Source organism: Mobula birostris, chromosome 7, assembly GCF_030028105.1.
Source record: "Mobula birostris isolate sMobBir1 chromosome 7, sMobBir1.hap1, whole genome shotgun sequence".
Taxonomy (NCBI): domain Eukaryota; kingdom Metazoa; phylum Chordata; class Chondrichthyes; order Myliobatiformes; family Myliobatidae; genus Mobula; species Mobula birostris.
Window position 1 is genome coordinate 149,728,140 of NC_092376.1, and position 17,936 is coordinate 149,746,075.

The 17,936-nt window shown below is 43.7% G+C and overlaps 1 protein-coding gene across 1 annotated transcript in view; it reads right to left on the reverse strand.

The window, feature by feature from the left end:
* The window catches only part of sec24a (SEC24 homolog A, COPII coat complex component), a 68,293-nt gene that overhangs the window by 45,457 nt on the left and 4,900 nt on the right, over positions 1-17,936 (reverse strand). Inside the window, exon 2 of the mRNA XM_072263918.1 lies at positions 13,865-14,458. Within this exon, the coding sequence (XP_072120019.1) occupies positions 13,865-14,458 (594 nt within the window). The remainder of the gene's footprint in view (positions 1-13,864; positions 14,459-17,936) is intronic.

Below are 17,936 nucleotides of genomic sequence, written 5' to 3' on the forward strand. Positions count from 1 at the left end.
GACAACATTTCTGGTTGATCTGCCACCCTTCAAGAATACTCTAACATTTTCATTTCTTTTTTCCCGGCTTAAAGCCACATACAGCTGACCATGTTGGAATACCGGTTTCTCCAGATACATCAACACATTCTCCATGGTTTGGCCTTGCGCCTTATGTATAGTCATAGCAAAGCATGACTGTATCGGGAACTGGCTTCGCTGAAGAGGGACATCTTCTCCTTCTGATAAACTGACAGTCATCCTTGGGATCATGACAATGTCATTTTTGAACACACCAATGTTTATCTTTGCTACGATGAGATTGTTGTGCAGTTCTTCCACCATCATTCGCGTTCCATTGCAAAGCCTTGGTGGATCCAAGTTCCTCATTGAAATGATGGGAGATCCCCTCTTCAATTCCAGTTTATGTGGTGGCAATCCAGAGAGTTCAACCGAATCAAGGAATTCTGTTGGAAAATGAGTGGCGTTAGCTCCTTCACTTACGGCATTGAAGGAACAGTATTCTTTCATGATTCCAGGGAAGCATGTAATGCATGCGAAGTTTATTTTTCGCATCATTTCATTGAGAGGAACCAAGAGAGAATTCCTCGACAGTTCTGCAGGATTGTCAAATATCGGGTAGATGAAATCGATACATTCTTCCATAGTTTTTGCTGGCAGAATCATATCCTCAGGTAATTTGATTTCATAGTTTTCATTTTTCTCAATTTTGTCTTCTCCAACATCCAACAGGAAATCAGAATATCGTCCTTCTCCCTCACTCAATCACGTTTCTCTTCAATTGAAACTTGAAGCTTCTCCATAAGTAGGATTTTTTTTACGCATGAATTCTCCACATCAGCATCATTTCCTCGTTCCACAACTGCTAGAAGCTGATGGAAGTCGCCACAGTAAATGGTTAAAATACCCCCGAAGGCCTCATTCTTGCCGCATACATCACGAAAAGTCCGGTCCACGGCTTCGAAGCTCTCCCTCTTAATCATGGGGCACTCATCCCAGACAATAAGCCTCGCATTTTGGAGTAAATTTGCAGTACTGGTGTTTTTAATCGATGTTACAAAGGGTACCTTCATTGACTTTGAGCGGTATCTTGAATCTTCAATGTGCTGTCCTACCATCAGGCATCAATGTTGCTGCAATACCAGATGATGCTACAGCAATAGCAACACCTCCATCTCCCCTAACTTTAGCGAGGATCAAGTTGATGATAAATGTTCCTCCTGGTGCATTAATGAAAATCATTGAAGAGAGATTCCTTTCCTATTGTTGTCATTTTGGAGACGTGCATGCCTCTCCTCCTCTGTCTCTTCTTCTCTCATCTTTTTTGTCCTGACTCTTTGATTCTGGAGTCGTGCGGCCTTGGCCTCATCTGATTCTTGTTCCCTCCCTCTCCTTGCCGCTTCCCGATGACGTCTGGTATAATCTCTTGACCATAATGACCCCCTTCTCTTTCCATGCAGCATAATTAGGCTGACCATTTTTTTTTTACCTTAATGCTGGATAGAAGATATGAAGCAGTAACACCAAAGCCTCCAGGATGCTGATTTCTCTTGATGATGTGGTTGGCGCTCTCCTAAATAGACATGATATAGTCACCACTGTCTTTTGACTGCAGCAAAGGGTTTGATGGGTGTTTTGAAGTACTTCATTACAATAAGATTTAATTATTTCTTATTGATGGGTCGCAGTTTGATCTGTCCCAATCCTGCACATGCTGATGGTGATTAGCAGAATGTGACCGCTCGAAATAGAGCTGCCCTGCCCTTTTGCTGCCGTTGGTGTCGCTGCTGTGAGCATCGTGAGGCGCTGCGGAGGCTGGCCGCGCATATGCGTCGTAGCGTCGTGTCGCGGCTTCCATGAAAGCTAGAACTGGGTGTGGAAAGCGGGGCCTGTTGACGAGTGAGCAATTTTATACGAATATAACCCTGACCTTTGCATGCATTCTGTAAGTTAGCGCATTTTAAGTCCATTTAGTCAAAAAAAGTGCCGCTTTAATGCACCGTTTGGGCTAATTTGAGGGCACAAACAGACAAACGGACAAACAGATAAACAGAATGAGAATTTTAGTAATGTATAGATGGAGCTCAAGCATCACCGGTGCTGCAGTCATCCAGAAGTAATGGAGTATTTCACCACATTTCTAACTTGTATCTGGCCATCAGCAGAAAAGCTGCAAGGTGCTAAGGGTCAAGGATGTCTTGAGAGTCAAGAGTGGCTGCAGAACATTCTCAACATTCACATTCGCACCAATGACACAGGTAGAACGAGGGAAAAGGTCCAGTGCAATGACAAAAAAGAGAAAATCTGAAGATGCAGGAAATCCAAGCAATACACACAAAATGCTGGAGGAACTCAGCAGACCAGGCAGCATCTATGGAAAAAAAGTAGTCGACGTTTCAGGCTGAGACCCTTCATCAAGACTGCAGACAAGTCCTGCTGAAGGGTCTCGGCCTGAAACTTCGACTGTACTCTTTTCCATACTCCAGTATTTTGCATCCAATGCAGTGAATTTAGCAAAGAGTTCAAAAAGCAGGACCTCAAAAGATAACAAAGATTCAAGATTGCTTAATATCGTTTCCTGTAAGAAGGGCAGGAATAAGAAAAAAGAACAAATGAATGTGTGGCTAAGAAATTGGTGCATGGGATAGGATTTCAGGTTCTTGGATCACTGGAATATTTTCAGAACACAAGAGGGACAGTTAGCACCATAACTGGAGACAAACAATTAACTTGACTAGGAGCAACACACATCAAAGTTGCTGGTGAACGCAGCAGGCCAGGCAGCATCTGTAGGAAGAAGTGCAGTCGACGTTTCAGGCCGAGACCCTTCGTCAGGACTAACTGAAGGAAGAGTGAGTAAGGGATTTGAAAGTTGGAGGGGGAGGGGGAGATCCAAAATGATAGGAGAAGACAGGAGGGGGAGGGATAGAGCCAAGAGCTGGAGAAGTGATAGGCAAAAGGGGATACGAGAGGATCATGGGACAGGAGGTCCGGGAAGAAAGATGGCGGGGGAGGGGGACTCAGAGGATGGGCAAGAGGTATATTCAGAGGGACAGAGGGAGAAAAAGGAGAGTGAGAGAAAGAATGCGTGCATAAAAATAAGTAACAGATGGGGTACGAGGGGGAGGTGGGGCCTAGCGGAAGTTAGAGAAGTCGATGTTCATGCCATCAGGTTGGAGGCTACCCAGGCGGAATATAAGGTGCTGTTCCTCCAACCTGAGTGTGGCTTCATCTTTACAGTAGAGGAGGCCGTGGATAGACATGTCAGAATGGGAATGGGATGTGGAATTAAAATGTGTGGCCACTGGGAGATCCTGCTTTCTCTGGCGGACAGAGCGTAGATGTTCAGCAAAGCGGTCTCCCAGTCTGCGTTGGGTCTCGCCAATATATAAAAGGCCACATCGGGAGCACCGGACACAGTATATCACCCCAGTCGACTCACAGGTGAAGTGTTGCCTCACCTGGAAGGACTGTTTGGGGCCCTGAATGGTGGTAAGGGAGGAAGTGTAAGGGCATGTGTAGCACTTGTTCTGCTTACACGGATAAGTGCCAGGAGGGAGATCAGTGGGGAGGGATGGGAGGGACGAATGGACAAGGGAGTTGCGTAGGGAGCGATCCCTGCGGAATGCAGAGAGAGAGGGGGAAGGAAAGATGTGCTTAGTGGTGGGATCCCGTTGGAGGTGGCGGAAGTTACGGAGAATAATATGTTGGACCCGGAGGCTTGTGGGGTAGTAGGTGAGGACCAGGGGAACCCTATTCCTAGTGGGGTGGCGGGAGGATGGAGTGAGAGCAGATGTACGTGAAATGGGGGAGATGCGTTTAAGAGCAGGGTTGATAGTGGAGGAAGGGAAGCCCTTTTCTTTAAAAAAGGAAGACATCTCCCTCGTCCTAGAATGAAAAGCCTCATCCTGAGAGCAGATGCGGCGGAGACGGAGGAATTGCGAGAAGGGGATGGCATTTTTGCAAGAGACAGGGTGAGAAGAGGAATAGTCCAGATAGCTGTGAGAGTCAGTAGGCTTATAGTAGACATCAGTGGATAAGCTGTCTCCAGAGACAGAAAGATCTAGAAAGGGGAGGAAGGTGTCCTACTTCGTCGGCAAGGACTCTTCCACCCCCACCGATGACCCCTTCTCCCGTCTTCAACCCTCCTCTTCTTCATAGACACCCCACTCTGGTCTTCTGCCTGCTCTGGATCTCTTTATCGCTAATTGCCGATGGGACATCAACCGTCTCCACTTCACCGCACCTTGTCCCCATTCCAACCTCACTCCTTCGGAATGCTCTGCTCTCCACTCCCTCCGCACTAATCCTAACCTTACTATTAAATCTGCCGATAAGGGGGGTGCTGTTGTAGTCTGGCGTACTGACCTCTACCTTGTCGAGCACAGCGACAACTCGCGGATACCTCCTATTTACCCCTCGATCGTGATCCCACTAAGGAGCACCAGGCCATTGTCTCCCACACCATCACCGACTTTATCCGCTCAGGGGATCTCCCATCCACTGCTACCAACCTTATAGTTCCCACACCTCGCACTTCCCGTTTCTACCTCCTACCCAAGATCCACAAACCTGCCTGTCCTGGCAGACCTATTGTCTCAGCTTGCTCCTGCCTCACCGAACTTGCTTCTGCATACCTCGACACGGTTTTATCACCCCTTGTTCAATCCCTTCCGATCTATGTTCGTGACACTTCTCACGCTCTTAAACTTTTCGATGATTTTAAGTTCCCCGGCCCCACCACTTTATTTTCACCATGGATGTCCAGTCCTTATATACTTCCATCCCCCCATCAGGAAGGTCTCAAAGCTCTACGCTTCTTTTTGGATTCCAGACCTAATCAGTTCCCCTCTACCACCACTCTGCTCCATCTAGCAGAATTAGACCTTACTCTTAATAATTTCTCCTTTGGCTCCTCCCACTTCCTCCAAACTAAAGGTGTAGCTATGGGCACCCGTATGGGTCCTAGCTATGCCTGCCTTTTTGTTGGGTTTGTGGAACAATCTATGTTCTGTGCCTATTCTGGTATCTGTCCCCCACTTTTCCTTCGCTACATCGACGACTGCGTTGGCGCTGCTTCCTGCACGCATGCAGAACTCGTTGACTTTATTAACTTTGCCTCCAACTTTCACCCTGCCCTCAAGTTTACCTGGTCCATTTCCGACACCTCCCTCCCCTTTCTAGATCTTTCTGTCTCTGTCTCTGGAGACAGCTTATCCACTGATGTCTACTATAAGCCTACTAACTCTCACAGCTATCTGGACTATTCCTCTTCTCACCCTGTCTCTTGCAAAAACGCCATCCCCTTCTCGCAATTCCTCCGTCTCCGCCGCATCTGCTCTCAGGATGAGGCTTTTCATTCTAGGACGAGGGAGATGTCTTCCTTTTTTAAAGAAAGGGGCTTCCCTTCCTCCACTATCAACTCTGCTCTTAAACACATCTCCCCCATTTCACGTACATCTGCTCTCACTCCATCCCCCCACCACCCCACTAGGAATAGGGTTCCCCTGGTCCTCACCTACCACCCCACCAGCCTCCGGATCCAACATATTATTCTCCGTAACTTCCGCCACCTCCAACGGGATCCCACCACTAAGCACATCTTTCCCTCCCCCTCTCTCTCTGCATTCCGCAGGGATCGCTCCCTACGCAACTCCCTTGTCCATTCGTCCCTCCCATCCCTCCCCACTGATCTCCCTCCAAGCACTTACCCGCGTAAGCGGAACAAGTGCTACACATGCCCTTACACTTCCTCCCTTACCACCATTCAGGGCCCCAAACAGTCCTTCCAGGTGAGGCAACACTTCACCTGTGAGTCGACTGGGGTGATATACTGCGTCCGGTGCTCCCGATGTGGCCTTTTATATATTGGCGAGACCCGACGCAGACTGGGAGACTGCTTTGCTGAACATCTACACTCTGTCCGCCAGAGAAAGCAGGATCTCCCAGTGGCCACACATTTTAATTCCACATCCCATTCTGACATGTCTATCCACGGCCTCCTCTACTGTAAAGATGAAGCCACACTCAGGTTGGAGGAACAACACCTTATATTCCGTCTGGGTAGCCTCCAACCTGATGGCATGAACATCGACTTCTCTAACTTCCGCTAAGGCCCCACCTCCCCCTCATACCCCATCTGTTACTTATTTTTATGCACACATTCTTTCTCTCACTCTCCTTTCTCTCCCTCTGTCCCTCTGAATATACCTCTTGCCCATCCTCTGGGACCCCCCCCACCTTGTCTTTCTTCCCGGACCTCCTGTCCCATGATCCTCTCGTATCCCCTTTTGCCTATCACCTGTCCAGCTCTTGGCTCCATCCCTCCCCCTCCTGTCTTCTCCTATCATTTTGGATCTCCCCCTCCCCTTCCAACTTTCAAATTCCTTACTCACTCTTCCTTCAGTTAGTCCTGAGGAAGGGTCTCGGCCTGAAACGTCGACTGCACCTCTTCCTACAGATGCTGCCTGGCCTGCTGCGTTCACCAGCAACTTTGATGTGTGTTGCTTGAATTTCCAGCATCTGCAGAATTCCTGTTGTTTGAACTTGACTAGGAAGTTTGCTAATGCTTTTTGGGAGGGTTTAAACTAGTTTGGTAGGGGGATAGGAAACAGAGTACTAGGTAAGAAAGTGGAGAGATTGGTAGATGTTATAACCCATAATAACGGTACACACTGGGATGAACGGGTTGAAGTGTGTATATTTTAATATTAGGGTATCATGGGAGGGGGGAGGAGTGGGAGAGGGAGGAGAGGGGGGAGGACACACAAACACACAGATAGGAGACAGGAATGGATGCTTAACGTTCCAAAGTTTCAGTGTTTTAGAAAAAAAGAGGTGGTGGTAAGAGATGGAAGGGGTGGGGGTAGAGGGAGTTATACTATTAGTTAGGGATAATATCACAGCTGCACTCAGGATATAATGTAAGCTTCGTCCACTGTGTCTACATGGGTAAAACTCAGAAGTAAGAAAGGTGCAATCATTTCGATAGAATTATATGACAACGTCACCCCCTACCTTCCCAAGTTAGGGAAAGGCTTAAAGACAGCAAGATTCTTGTAGTGCGTGGTAGGTGACTTCAACTTTCCATGATCTCCTTACTTAATGAGATTTCGACAGGGCAGACTTTGTTAGCTGCATCCAGAAAGATGTCTTAAACCAATATGCAAGTAGTCCAACAAGAGGGCTGGTCGTGTTAGATGTGGTGTTGGGCCATGAGCCTGGTCAGGTGACTGGCCTATCAATGGATAAACAGTTAAGGAACAGTAATAACTAAACTTATCACAGGAGATCATTACTTTCCTTTTAAGGGCAATTAAGATGTACAAAAAGATATAACTGACAACAACATCACTTTCTTGAAAAATGGAACAAACGGGATATTTTCATTCCTCCACCCATAGAAATATGTTGCATTATAGGATGGGTAATGGCTTCGAGTCTTCTGACATAAATCAACACCCAATCAAATTGCCTGATTAGAAATAGCAACCATGGAGAATAAAATATACATCAACTGAGGATCTGTAGGATTATACTGAATTAGCAACAGCATCATGTGACAGAAGCACGGTCACACACAAAATGCTGGTCAGGCAGCATCTATGGAAATGAATAAATAGTTGACAATTTGGGTCAAGGGGAAGGAGGATAGCTAGAAGGGGAATAGGTGAAGTAAGATGGGTAGGAAAGGTAGAAGACTGGAGAGGAAGGAATATGATAGGAGAGTGGTCCATAGGAGAAAGGGAAGGGGGGGAGGGGGACCCAGAGGGAGGTGACAGGCAGATGAAAAGAGGTAAGGGGCCAAATTGGGGAACAGAAGAAGAGGGGAGGGAGAGGGAGTGATTTTGTATATTGGAAGGAAAATTGATATTCATGCCATTAGGTTGGAGGCTACCCAGATTGAATACAAGGTGCCGCTCCTCCACCATGAGGCTGGCCTCATCTTGGCACAACAGGAGACCATGGACTGAGATCTCAGAGCAGGAATGGGGATCAGAATCATAATGTTTGGCCACCCAGAAGTTGCACTTTAGGCAAGTTGGAGCAGAGGTACTCGAAGAAGTGGCCCTCCTCTTGACGGTGGGTCTCACCAACCTTGAGAAGGGTGCATCAGGAGCACGGTACACAATAGACAATCCCAGCAGATTTGCTAGTGAAGTGTTACCTCATCTGGAAGTACTGTTTGGGGCCCTAATGGAGAACATCTCTGATGTCCTGGAAAGGAAAGCTGCATCCTAGAAATAGATGCAGTAGAGATGAAGGAACTGAGGAAAGAGAATAGCATCTTTATAGGGAAGAGGTATAGTCAATATAACTGTGGAAATCAATGGACTTAATAAAAGATGTTAATCCACAGTTTGTCTCCAGAGATGGAGACAGGGAGAAAGGGGAGGGAGGCCAGGAGAATCCACATCGTGATAGGAGAAATCAAACTCCCAAATACAAATGAAACTAACAAATGTACGGTCAAGAGCAAACATTTAAAACGCATAATTAAGACAATCCAAATTAATTTCTCTAACTAAAATTCAGCAAATTATAACAAAATAGTAACTTGCTAACTTGCTCTCCAGCAGATAATAAACTACATTAAAAGCCTAACAGACAGATTCAGCACAAGTCTCAACCCAACTGATCTTGAACTGCAATGAACAGTTAAGTGTCAAAACTTGCAGTAAAAATTAAAGATATTGTATTTAAGATACAAGCAAATCTGAAGCACTATATTGCGTATTTAGTGAAAGCAAATTTCAATCTCTAATAAGCTACATATCAAAATATGCCTGTTCTGAGTACAAACATCCATTAATTGATATTGCTATGCAAGTTATGAAATAAGTGAAGGATCGGGAACTCATGACAATATTCATAAATATCTAGAAGTGCATTAAGAAACTTGGCTGGAGAACCCATATTTACTGCCTTTGCCCCAACTGGCATCTCAATTGAACTGTATAACTAACTAAGGAACATTGACTTGAATCATAAAAGTAAGAGATCTGCATAATCCTGCTCCCCTAGAACAATGTGCCCTAATATAGAAGTGTTTTTGTTGGACTTTTAGTTTTGACCACAGAAGATCAATTTGCTTATCTCTCCTTGAGCAACTCTAGTTCCATCCACTGGTAGCCTATCCATTAATTCCATCATATCTATCAAATACTCCTGTAGGCAGGTGAGCTCTTCCAGATTCCAATTATGTGCTGAGTGAAAGTGTTTTTCCATATTTCACTCTTAATTCTGTTTGCCTTGATTTTATACCTTTACTTCAAACCTTTAACACCTCCAATGAAAACAGCCTTCTATTATCCATCTTTTCCAGACCATTCACTACTTTTATATACTACTTAATCTCTGCTCAGCCTTCTCCCCTCAAGAAAAGTTCCAGCCTCTCCAAACTATCCTTGCACCAGTAGAGCCTCACTCAGGAACCATTCTCTCATATTCTTCCTACAAATGTAATGAGATATGATTGGACTAGAGTTTTATAAAGATTCAGCATACTTACCTGCATTGTTATGTACCCATGTAAGCTTGATAAACAGAGCCTCATCTTCCATTTGGGCACAATACAGTTTTCTGCATTTAACTGAATTCTGTGGCTGTGTGTTAGTGATCCATTAGTAACATTAGCTCAGTTTGTTGTTCCCCTGCCCTTAATTCTCTTAAGTGGAGGTCATGCCCACCCTGACTGCCGAGCATATCTTTCTGTTCTGCATTGTGCAATTTCAACATTTTTTAAATTCATGTTCTCTCAGTCAAACTGCCCCTATTCACTAATGAACCAGATAACCTTGTACATACAGTTGCAAGAAAAAGTTTGCAAGCCCTTTGCAATTACCTGGTTTTCTGCATTAATTACACATAAAATGTGGTCTGATCTTCAACTAATTGACAAGAATAGACAAACAATCTACCTAAACTAATAACACACAAGCAAATGTACTCCTTCTCATCGATACTGAGTACACCATTTAAGCAATCAAAGTCTAGGTTCAAAAATATTTGCAAACCTCTAGGGTAATGCCTTCTATAAAAGCTATTTGGAGTCATGTGCTCCAATCAATGAGATGAGTTTGGAGGTGTGGGTTGTATGAGGTGCTCTGCCCTATTTAAAAAAAAGACACACAAAGTCAGGTTACTGACAGAGCCTGCTCTTCTCAAGAAAGATCTGTTTATGTGCACACTTTCAAAGGACCTTAGAAGAATTGCAGAGATGCATGAAGCTAGAAAAGGCCACAAAAGCATTTCTAAAGACCTGAGTGTTCATAAGTCCACAGTTAGAGAAACTATCTACAAATGGAGGAAACTCAGTACTGCTGCTACTCTCCCCAAGTGTGGGCATCCTGAAAAGATCAGACCAAGAGCACAACGTGCAATGCTGACGGAAGTGAAAAAGAATCCAAAGGTTACAGCAAAAGACCTGCAGAAATCTCTAGAACTTGCTAAAGTCTCTGTTCAAATGTCCACTATAAGAAAAACACTGAACAAGAACGGTGTTCATGGAAGGACACCACTGCTCTCCAAAAAAAGGTATTGCTATACATTTCAAGTTTGCAAAAGACCACCTGGATGTTCCAAGAATGCTTCTGAGACAACGTTCTGCGGAAAGATGAGACAAAAGTTGAACTTTTTGTCATAAGTACACACCACTGTTTGGAGGGAAAAAGGGCACTGCACATCAACACCAAAACCTCACCCCCACTGTGAAGCATGGTGGAAGGAGCATCATGGTTTGGGGCTGCTTTGCCACCTCAGGATCTTGACAGCTTGAAATTGTTGAGGGGACAATGATTTCAAAACTGTATCAAGACATTTTACAGGCAAATGTGAGGGAAGCAGTCTGTCACCTGAAGCTCATTAGAAGTTGAATGATGTAACACGACAATGATCCAAAACACAAGAGTGAACCAATGACAGAATAGTTTATAAAGAAGAAAATTCCTGTTTTGGAATGGCCAAGTCAGAGTCCAGACCTTAACCCAATTGAGATGCTGTGGAATGATCTGAAGAATGCTGTTCAGGCAAGTTACCCAGAAATACTGATGAACCGAAACAGTTCTGTGTAAAGCGATACGATTAAAGTTGTGCAAGTCTGATCACCAGCTACAGGAAACGTCTGACGGAGGCTATTTCTGCTAAAGGAGGTTCTACCAATTATTAAATACTAGTGTTCACACATTTTTTCCAGAACAGACTGTGAACAATTAAATAATATGTACAATAAAGTCATGAGAAGTACAATTGTTTGTGTGTTATTAGTTTAGACAGATTGTGTTTGTCTATTACTGTGACTTAGTTAGGATTAGATCTCATGTTATGAGTAATTAATGCAGAAAACCAGGTAATTGCAAAGGGTTCACAAACTTTTTCTTGCAACTATAGTTCATCACCAGAGTCATCCTGCATTTAAACCCGCAGTCATCCCCTTCCCCAGTCCTAGTTCAGTGTGTCATTTCTCTTCTTCACAATTCTGATGAGGGGTCTTCACATTCCCACCTTCTCACAGAGATTTCCAACATTTCCTGTTTTTAATTTCACATTTCACACAGAGTTAGAAATTGTGCTTGCACCTCCAAGTCTAGATATTAATTGGGAAGGGGGATATATTCTTAGAAAATGATGACTGAGTTTTTCTGTCATGTGAAGCCACATCATCTGCATATACATCAAGAAATGCAAGTTGATAAAAATAAATAAATTTTAGGTTGACTTATCTATCTTTCTCCTTATGCAAATTTCCATGGCAATGAATTTTACTCGGAAGTAATATCTGAAGGTTTTGAGTAGTGATTTGCAAATTCCAAGGGTAAATTTTCTTCGCACAAATGGTTGCAACAGGGAATCAAGAAGTACTGACTATACGTAAAACAATCCAAATTATTAAACCACAAGGATATTCTTATTCAGTTTACTATTCAGTCATTGAAAGAAACATTATGAAAAGTTAAGAACCTTTCCAGACCCCTCCATTAGAATACTGGCATGATTGCCTGGTGACAATCACAGGTAGTTGACAATCATCTTCAACATCAGCAAACTTTCATTCCCATTGGCCATAGGAACATAGATGCCACAATTCACTTTCTACTGGTAAGCAAGTCTGTGAGCAATGCAGCACAATACTATTTTGTGACAATGTTACAAGCTACATAGTTCAGGAAATAGCTACTGTCAGCACTTTGTACTGTTTCAATTCCCTTACATTTCTGCTTTAAACTGAATACTTCAAAAGGGAAGTCGCTTTTCATCACAGTGGATTCCAGTTATTGGGACACATCAGGACCAGTAGATTTTGGCCCAATTAAGCAGCTGCCCCAATTAGTCAGTTTCACGGAGATATTTAAAAAGGTATTAAAAAAAAGACCAACTACCGTTTAACTGAGTAACAAATTATGTATTGAAATGAAATAAAGAACAAATTCGTACAGTGCCAATGCTACTGGAGGTTGCCCATCATATTTGACAATGACAGGTAACCTGTGCAGAGTTTTAAAGTGGAAAAGCTGCTTACACTCTCTCAACCTCAGAAGTCTGGGTCCAGTGGTACGAGTGGTCCTCATAACTGGGGTCTTCCTTGGTTGCAGTGGATGACCACGACTTATATCCCTTGTCATGCCCTTCACTCTCTGCGCAGCGTTGCTGAATTGCATTCCTAGTTGTTGGATCTCACTGTAGATCTCATCTGCCCAGTCCGCCAGAGCTAACTTCGCATGGGAGGACAGGCATGTCCTTCTCTCGCAGGGGTACGAGACCCAATAGCTACCCTCACCTAGTTTAGCCCACCTGTCAAAGCAGTGTACTGGTGTATGGCCAGCTACTTGGAGCCACAGGTGAGAGCTGAGTGCCCAGTGATGTACAAAGGTAATATTCAGAATGATTGTCCACACCTTCAAATTCTTCATAGTTCCTAACTTGTTGAAGTAGTGAAATGGTTTCATTTTTACTCCTGGCTATTTCTGGCCCGAATGCTGGTAAACACAGTGAGCAAAATAGTTTGGAAATGTTTCACTGCTTAGTTCTCACCAACTATCGGTGATAAAAGTAACTGCTTTTCAAAAACACAAAAACGCACATCTGACTCTATTTTAAACTGGTTAGCTCTAACGGCCACACAAGCGTATGTGGCTGACGCTAGTTAGAAACTACTCAGCAACAGTCTCCTGTCCCAATTTAAGTGGCAGAGTATATTAAATCAGCGAAGGAAGTCCCTATTTCCTCAATTTTTGTTCGTTAAGAGTTGTCCCAAATAAGTGGCTACACCAATTAACCGGAGTCTGTTGTACATACTCTGAATTTCTTAAGTAATCTTCAAAGATGAAACAGCCCCATTTCATAAAGTCATGGAAAAAGTTAATTATTTCTTGAATTTGGGAAAGCTTGAGAGCATGACTGTATATCATGCTTAGATCATTTGTAAGGACAACAGTGTTGTTTAAATCCGCTCTCTCTAAAAGCAGTGCCAACAAATTATGTGAAAATCCTCTGAATAATAACATGTACTATATTCAGTAAAAACACAACATTATTGTTATTACATGACTGATCCCCCAACTTCACTTTGGAGAAATTCCATACATCTATCAAATGTTAATGCTTAGATATGCAACGCAATCAAAGGAAAATAAGGTGAAGCTCCACAAGCCTGTCCCACCATTCAATTTGATACAAACCCAGCTTGAACAACTCCTGCCAGGAATAACACTGCACTTTAATTCTAAAGCAACATTACCATTTTTTTGAAAGATAACAACATCTCCATGACTGAAAGGAAGAACAAAATCCTTCAACACTCCTTTTTTTATCCCTAGCCACACCATTGAAACTTCACATGGAAAACAACGCATAAATTTTATCTTACCTTGGTTTGCATAATTCTGTGTCAGAGGCCTTCCAGACATACTACCATACTGATTGGGTATTGCTGGCTTTGGACCTGCCATTCCATAGGAGACAGAGGTGGCCACTGGAGGCATATGGCCCTGGCCAATTCCTTCAGTTGAAACTATGTGATTTTTTTGTATCCCTGCTGGAGGGTGGCTAACAGGGTGGGATTGTTGTGGAGGACCAAGCTGCCAGTTTGATTGCGGAAGGGGTGAGGCTCTAGGTGGAACGGTGTTGGCAGGCGGAGGTGCAAATGAACTTTGAGAAGACAGTGGCATTCTTGAGTAAGATCCTGGATACACAGCCATAGAAGCACTCTGTACACCAGCAGAGCTCCCCTTCTGTAAGATGTTAGCATGTAGTGAAGGTCTGCTGACAGTCTGTCCCACACTTTGAATATTACCAACAGGCTGAAGATTTTGTTGATATTCATAATTATATTGTTCAACAGGAACCTGTGGAAAGTTCTTTGCTGGCAATTGTTGCATATGTGGTGGTTGAGGAACCACATTATACCCTTGTTCAGTGGGAACTGCAGAATTTTGACTCATCAATTGATTTGGACCAGGACCTGAGAAAAAAAACATACAAATATTAGAACACCATTCTTATATTTACAAAACAGACCTAGATATACTTAACCTACAAGGGAAACTGCTTCTGGAATTTTGTTTGTCTCAGAAAAACTTGAAAAAGGATATAAAAGAGGTAAAAGAAAACAACAGGAATTCTGCAGATGCTGGAAATTCAAGCAACACACATCAAAGTTGCCGGTGAACGCAGCAGGCCAGGCAGCATCTGTAGGAAGAGGTGCAGTCGACGTTTCAGGCCGAGACCCTTCCTCAGGACTAACTGAAGGAAGAGTGAGTAAGGGATTTGAAAGTTGGAGGGGGAGGGGGAGATCCAAAATGATAGGAGAAGACAGGAGGGGGAGGGATAGAGCCAAGAGCTGGACAGGCGATAGGCAAAAGGGGATACGAGAGGATCATGGGACAGGAGGTCCGGGAAGAAAGACGAGGGGGGGGGGACCCAGAGGATGGGCAAGAGGTATATTCTGAGGGACAGAGGGAGAGAAAGGAGAGTGAGAGAAAGAATGTGTGCATAAAAATAAGTAACAGATGGGGTACGAGGGGGAGGTGGGGCCTTAGCAGAAGTTAGAGAAGTCGATGTTCATGCCATCAGGTTGGAGGCTACCTAGACGGAACATAAGGTGTTGTTCCTCCAACCTGAGTGTGGCTTCATCTTTACAGTAGAGGAGGCTGTGGATAGACATGTCAGAATGGGAATGGGACGTGGAATTAAAATGTGTGGCCACTGAGAGATCCTGCTTTCTCTGGCGGACAGAGCGTAGATGTTCAGCAAAGCGGTCTCCCAGTCTGCGTCGGGTCTCACCAATATATAAAAGGCCACATCGGGAGCACCGGACGCAGCATATCACCCCAGTCGACTCACAGGTGAAGTGTTGCCTCACCTGGAAGAACCGTTTGGGGCCCTGAATGGTGGTAAGGGAGGGAGTGTAAGGGCATGTGTAGCACTTGTTCCGCTTACACGGATAAGTACCAGGAGGGAGATCTGTGGGGAGGGATGGGGGGGGACGAATGGACAAGGGAGTTGCGTAGGGAGCAATCCCTGCGGAATGCAGGAGGGGTGGGGAGGGAAAGATGTGCTTAGTGGTGGGATCCCGTTGGAGGTGGCAGAAGTTACGGAGAATAATATGTTGGACCCGGAGGCTGGTGGGGTGGTAGGTGAGGACCAGGGGAACCCTATTCCTAGTGGGGTGGTGGGAGGATGGAGTGAGAGCAGATGTACGTGAAATGGGGGAGATGCGTTTAAGAGCAGAGTTGATAGTGGAGGAAGGGAAGCCCTTTTCTTTAAAAAAGGAAGACATCTCCCTCGTCCTAGAATGAAAAGCCTCATCCTGAGAGCAGATGCGGCGGAGACGGAGGAATTGCGAGAAGGGGATGGCGTTTTTGCAAGAGACAGGGTGAGAAGAGGAATAGTCCAGATAGCTGTGAGAGTCAGTAGGCTTATAGTAGACATCAGTGGATAAGCTGTCTCCAGAGACAGAAAGATCTAGAAAGGGGAGGGAGGTGTCGGAAATGGACCAGGTAAACTTGAGGGCAGGGTGAAAGTTGGAGGCAAAGTTAATAAAGTCAACGAGTGCTGCATGCGTGCAGGAAGCAGCACCAATGCAGTCGTCGATGTAGCGAAGGAAAAGTGGGGGACAGATACCAGAATAGGCACGGAACATAGATTGTTCCACAAACCCAACAAAAAGGCAGGCATAGCTAGGACCCATACGGGTGCCCATAGCTACACCTTTAGTTTGGAGGAAGTGGGAGGAGCCAAAGGAGAAATTATTAAGAGTAAGGACTAATTCCGCTAGACGGAGCAGAGTGGTGGTAGAGGGGAACTGATTAGGTCTGGAATCCAAAAAGAAGCGTAGAGCTTTGAGACCTTCCTGATGGGGGATGGAAGTATATAAGGACTGGACATCCATGGTGAAAATAAAGCGGTGGGGGCCAGGGAACTTAAAATCATCGAAAAGTTTAAGAGCGTGAGAAGTGTCATGAACATTGGTCGGAAGGGATTGAACAAGGGGTGATAAAACCGTGTCGAGGTATGCAGAAACGAGTTCGATTCTGGAATCCAAAAAGGTAAAAGAGTAGGTTTTAGCTTAATTGGAGCTTAGCAAAAACTCACAACTAAACGCTTTTGCAAAGTGGCACAAGTTAAAATAGCAACTTTATAGAAGTTCAATTCACAAAATTATTAAATTTCTTAAATAATGAACACTATATATTGCCAACTATATCTTGTAAAACTCAAAGTACATATTTCTACCAGGGCTATTAGCTAAGGATACTCCAATAAAAGTTTACTCTCTCAAATCTACAGAGGACACGTCTTATCAGAAACACCAAAAAATGTGGCTAATAGCCAATAAAATGAATTCCATTTTTATCTCTTTTCATGAAAACACTGACCTTTATGGCAGAAACAAGACTATAGCACATCACATTGAAGCCAGAACAACAATAAAGCCAATTTTTTCAAGATTTGGATGTATTTAAATTATAACAAATAGGTTTCATATCTATTTATAGTTTCGGTTTTCTAATTAATGAATGATTGTGATACAAGTTCCAGTTTGAAATAAACAGATGCGGGTGTGGAGTGAGAAATCAGATGCTAGAACTTGACATGGCTTCCCTTGGTTGTCTTTTATTCAAAACTGTGGCTCCAAGTTGAAGATTTTGAATAGCACAAACTATATTAAAAATTTGTTGAACATCAAGTGATGAAATATCATCTGTAAAGGTAAGCTGTATGAGACATTTAAAAATCTGATATTTATGACACAAGATGTAAAGCACCAGCTTCTTGAAAACATATTTGGAAAGGGTGATCAAATTAACCCAGTTCAAATGTCTAATCAGTTAACATACTATTCCAATCAACAATCTGCACAGCAAGTGTCATATTTACCAGGCCTCTACTAAATCAGTAACTGTCAAACAGCAATTATCTTAACCTTTCACCAATTTTATCTCTACAAAGAGATAAGTTCCTTTTAATATTATTCAAAAGAACATGTTAATCTCTTGCCCTCTACAAAGTGCTATTTACTTGATACAAGGACAGAGAGTACAACTCATTTAAACTAATCTGATGCCAGTATAGTACATTTCTGGGGCATGAGGGGTTAAATAACTATCAAAGGTAACAACTTTTGCCAACTTTCCCCTTCCAACAATGTCAGAGCAAAACTGCACACTATGGGCCAAAGTAAACACAACTGAGCCAATGAAGAAAATTATTTACTTATTCAAAACTTTTCACCCGAGCAATCAATTGTGCATTGATAAAACTTCATTATCCCAGGAAAAGACAGGGATATTCCTCAAGTGAAGCTGAGACAGTAATTGCCATTTTTTAACTGTGCCGTGTTCTTATTAACACTAAGAGGTGATGCACTGAAGATTCAATGTTTATCTAGAGCATAATATTAAGAATGTAGATAACTTGATGTCCATAAGCTTAGCCTG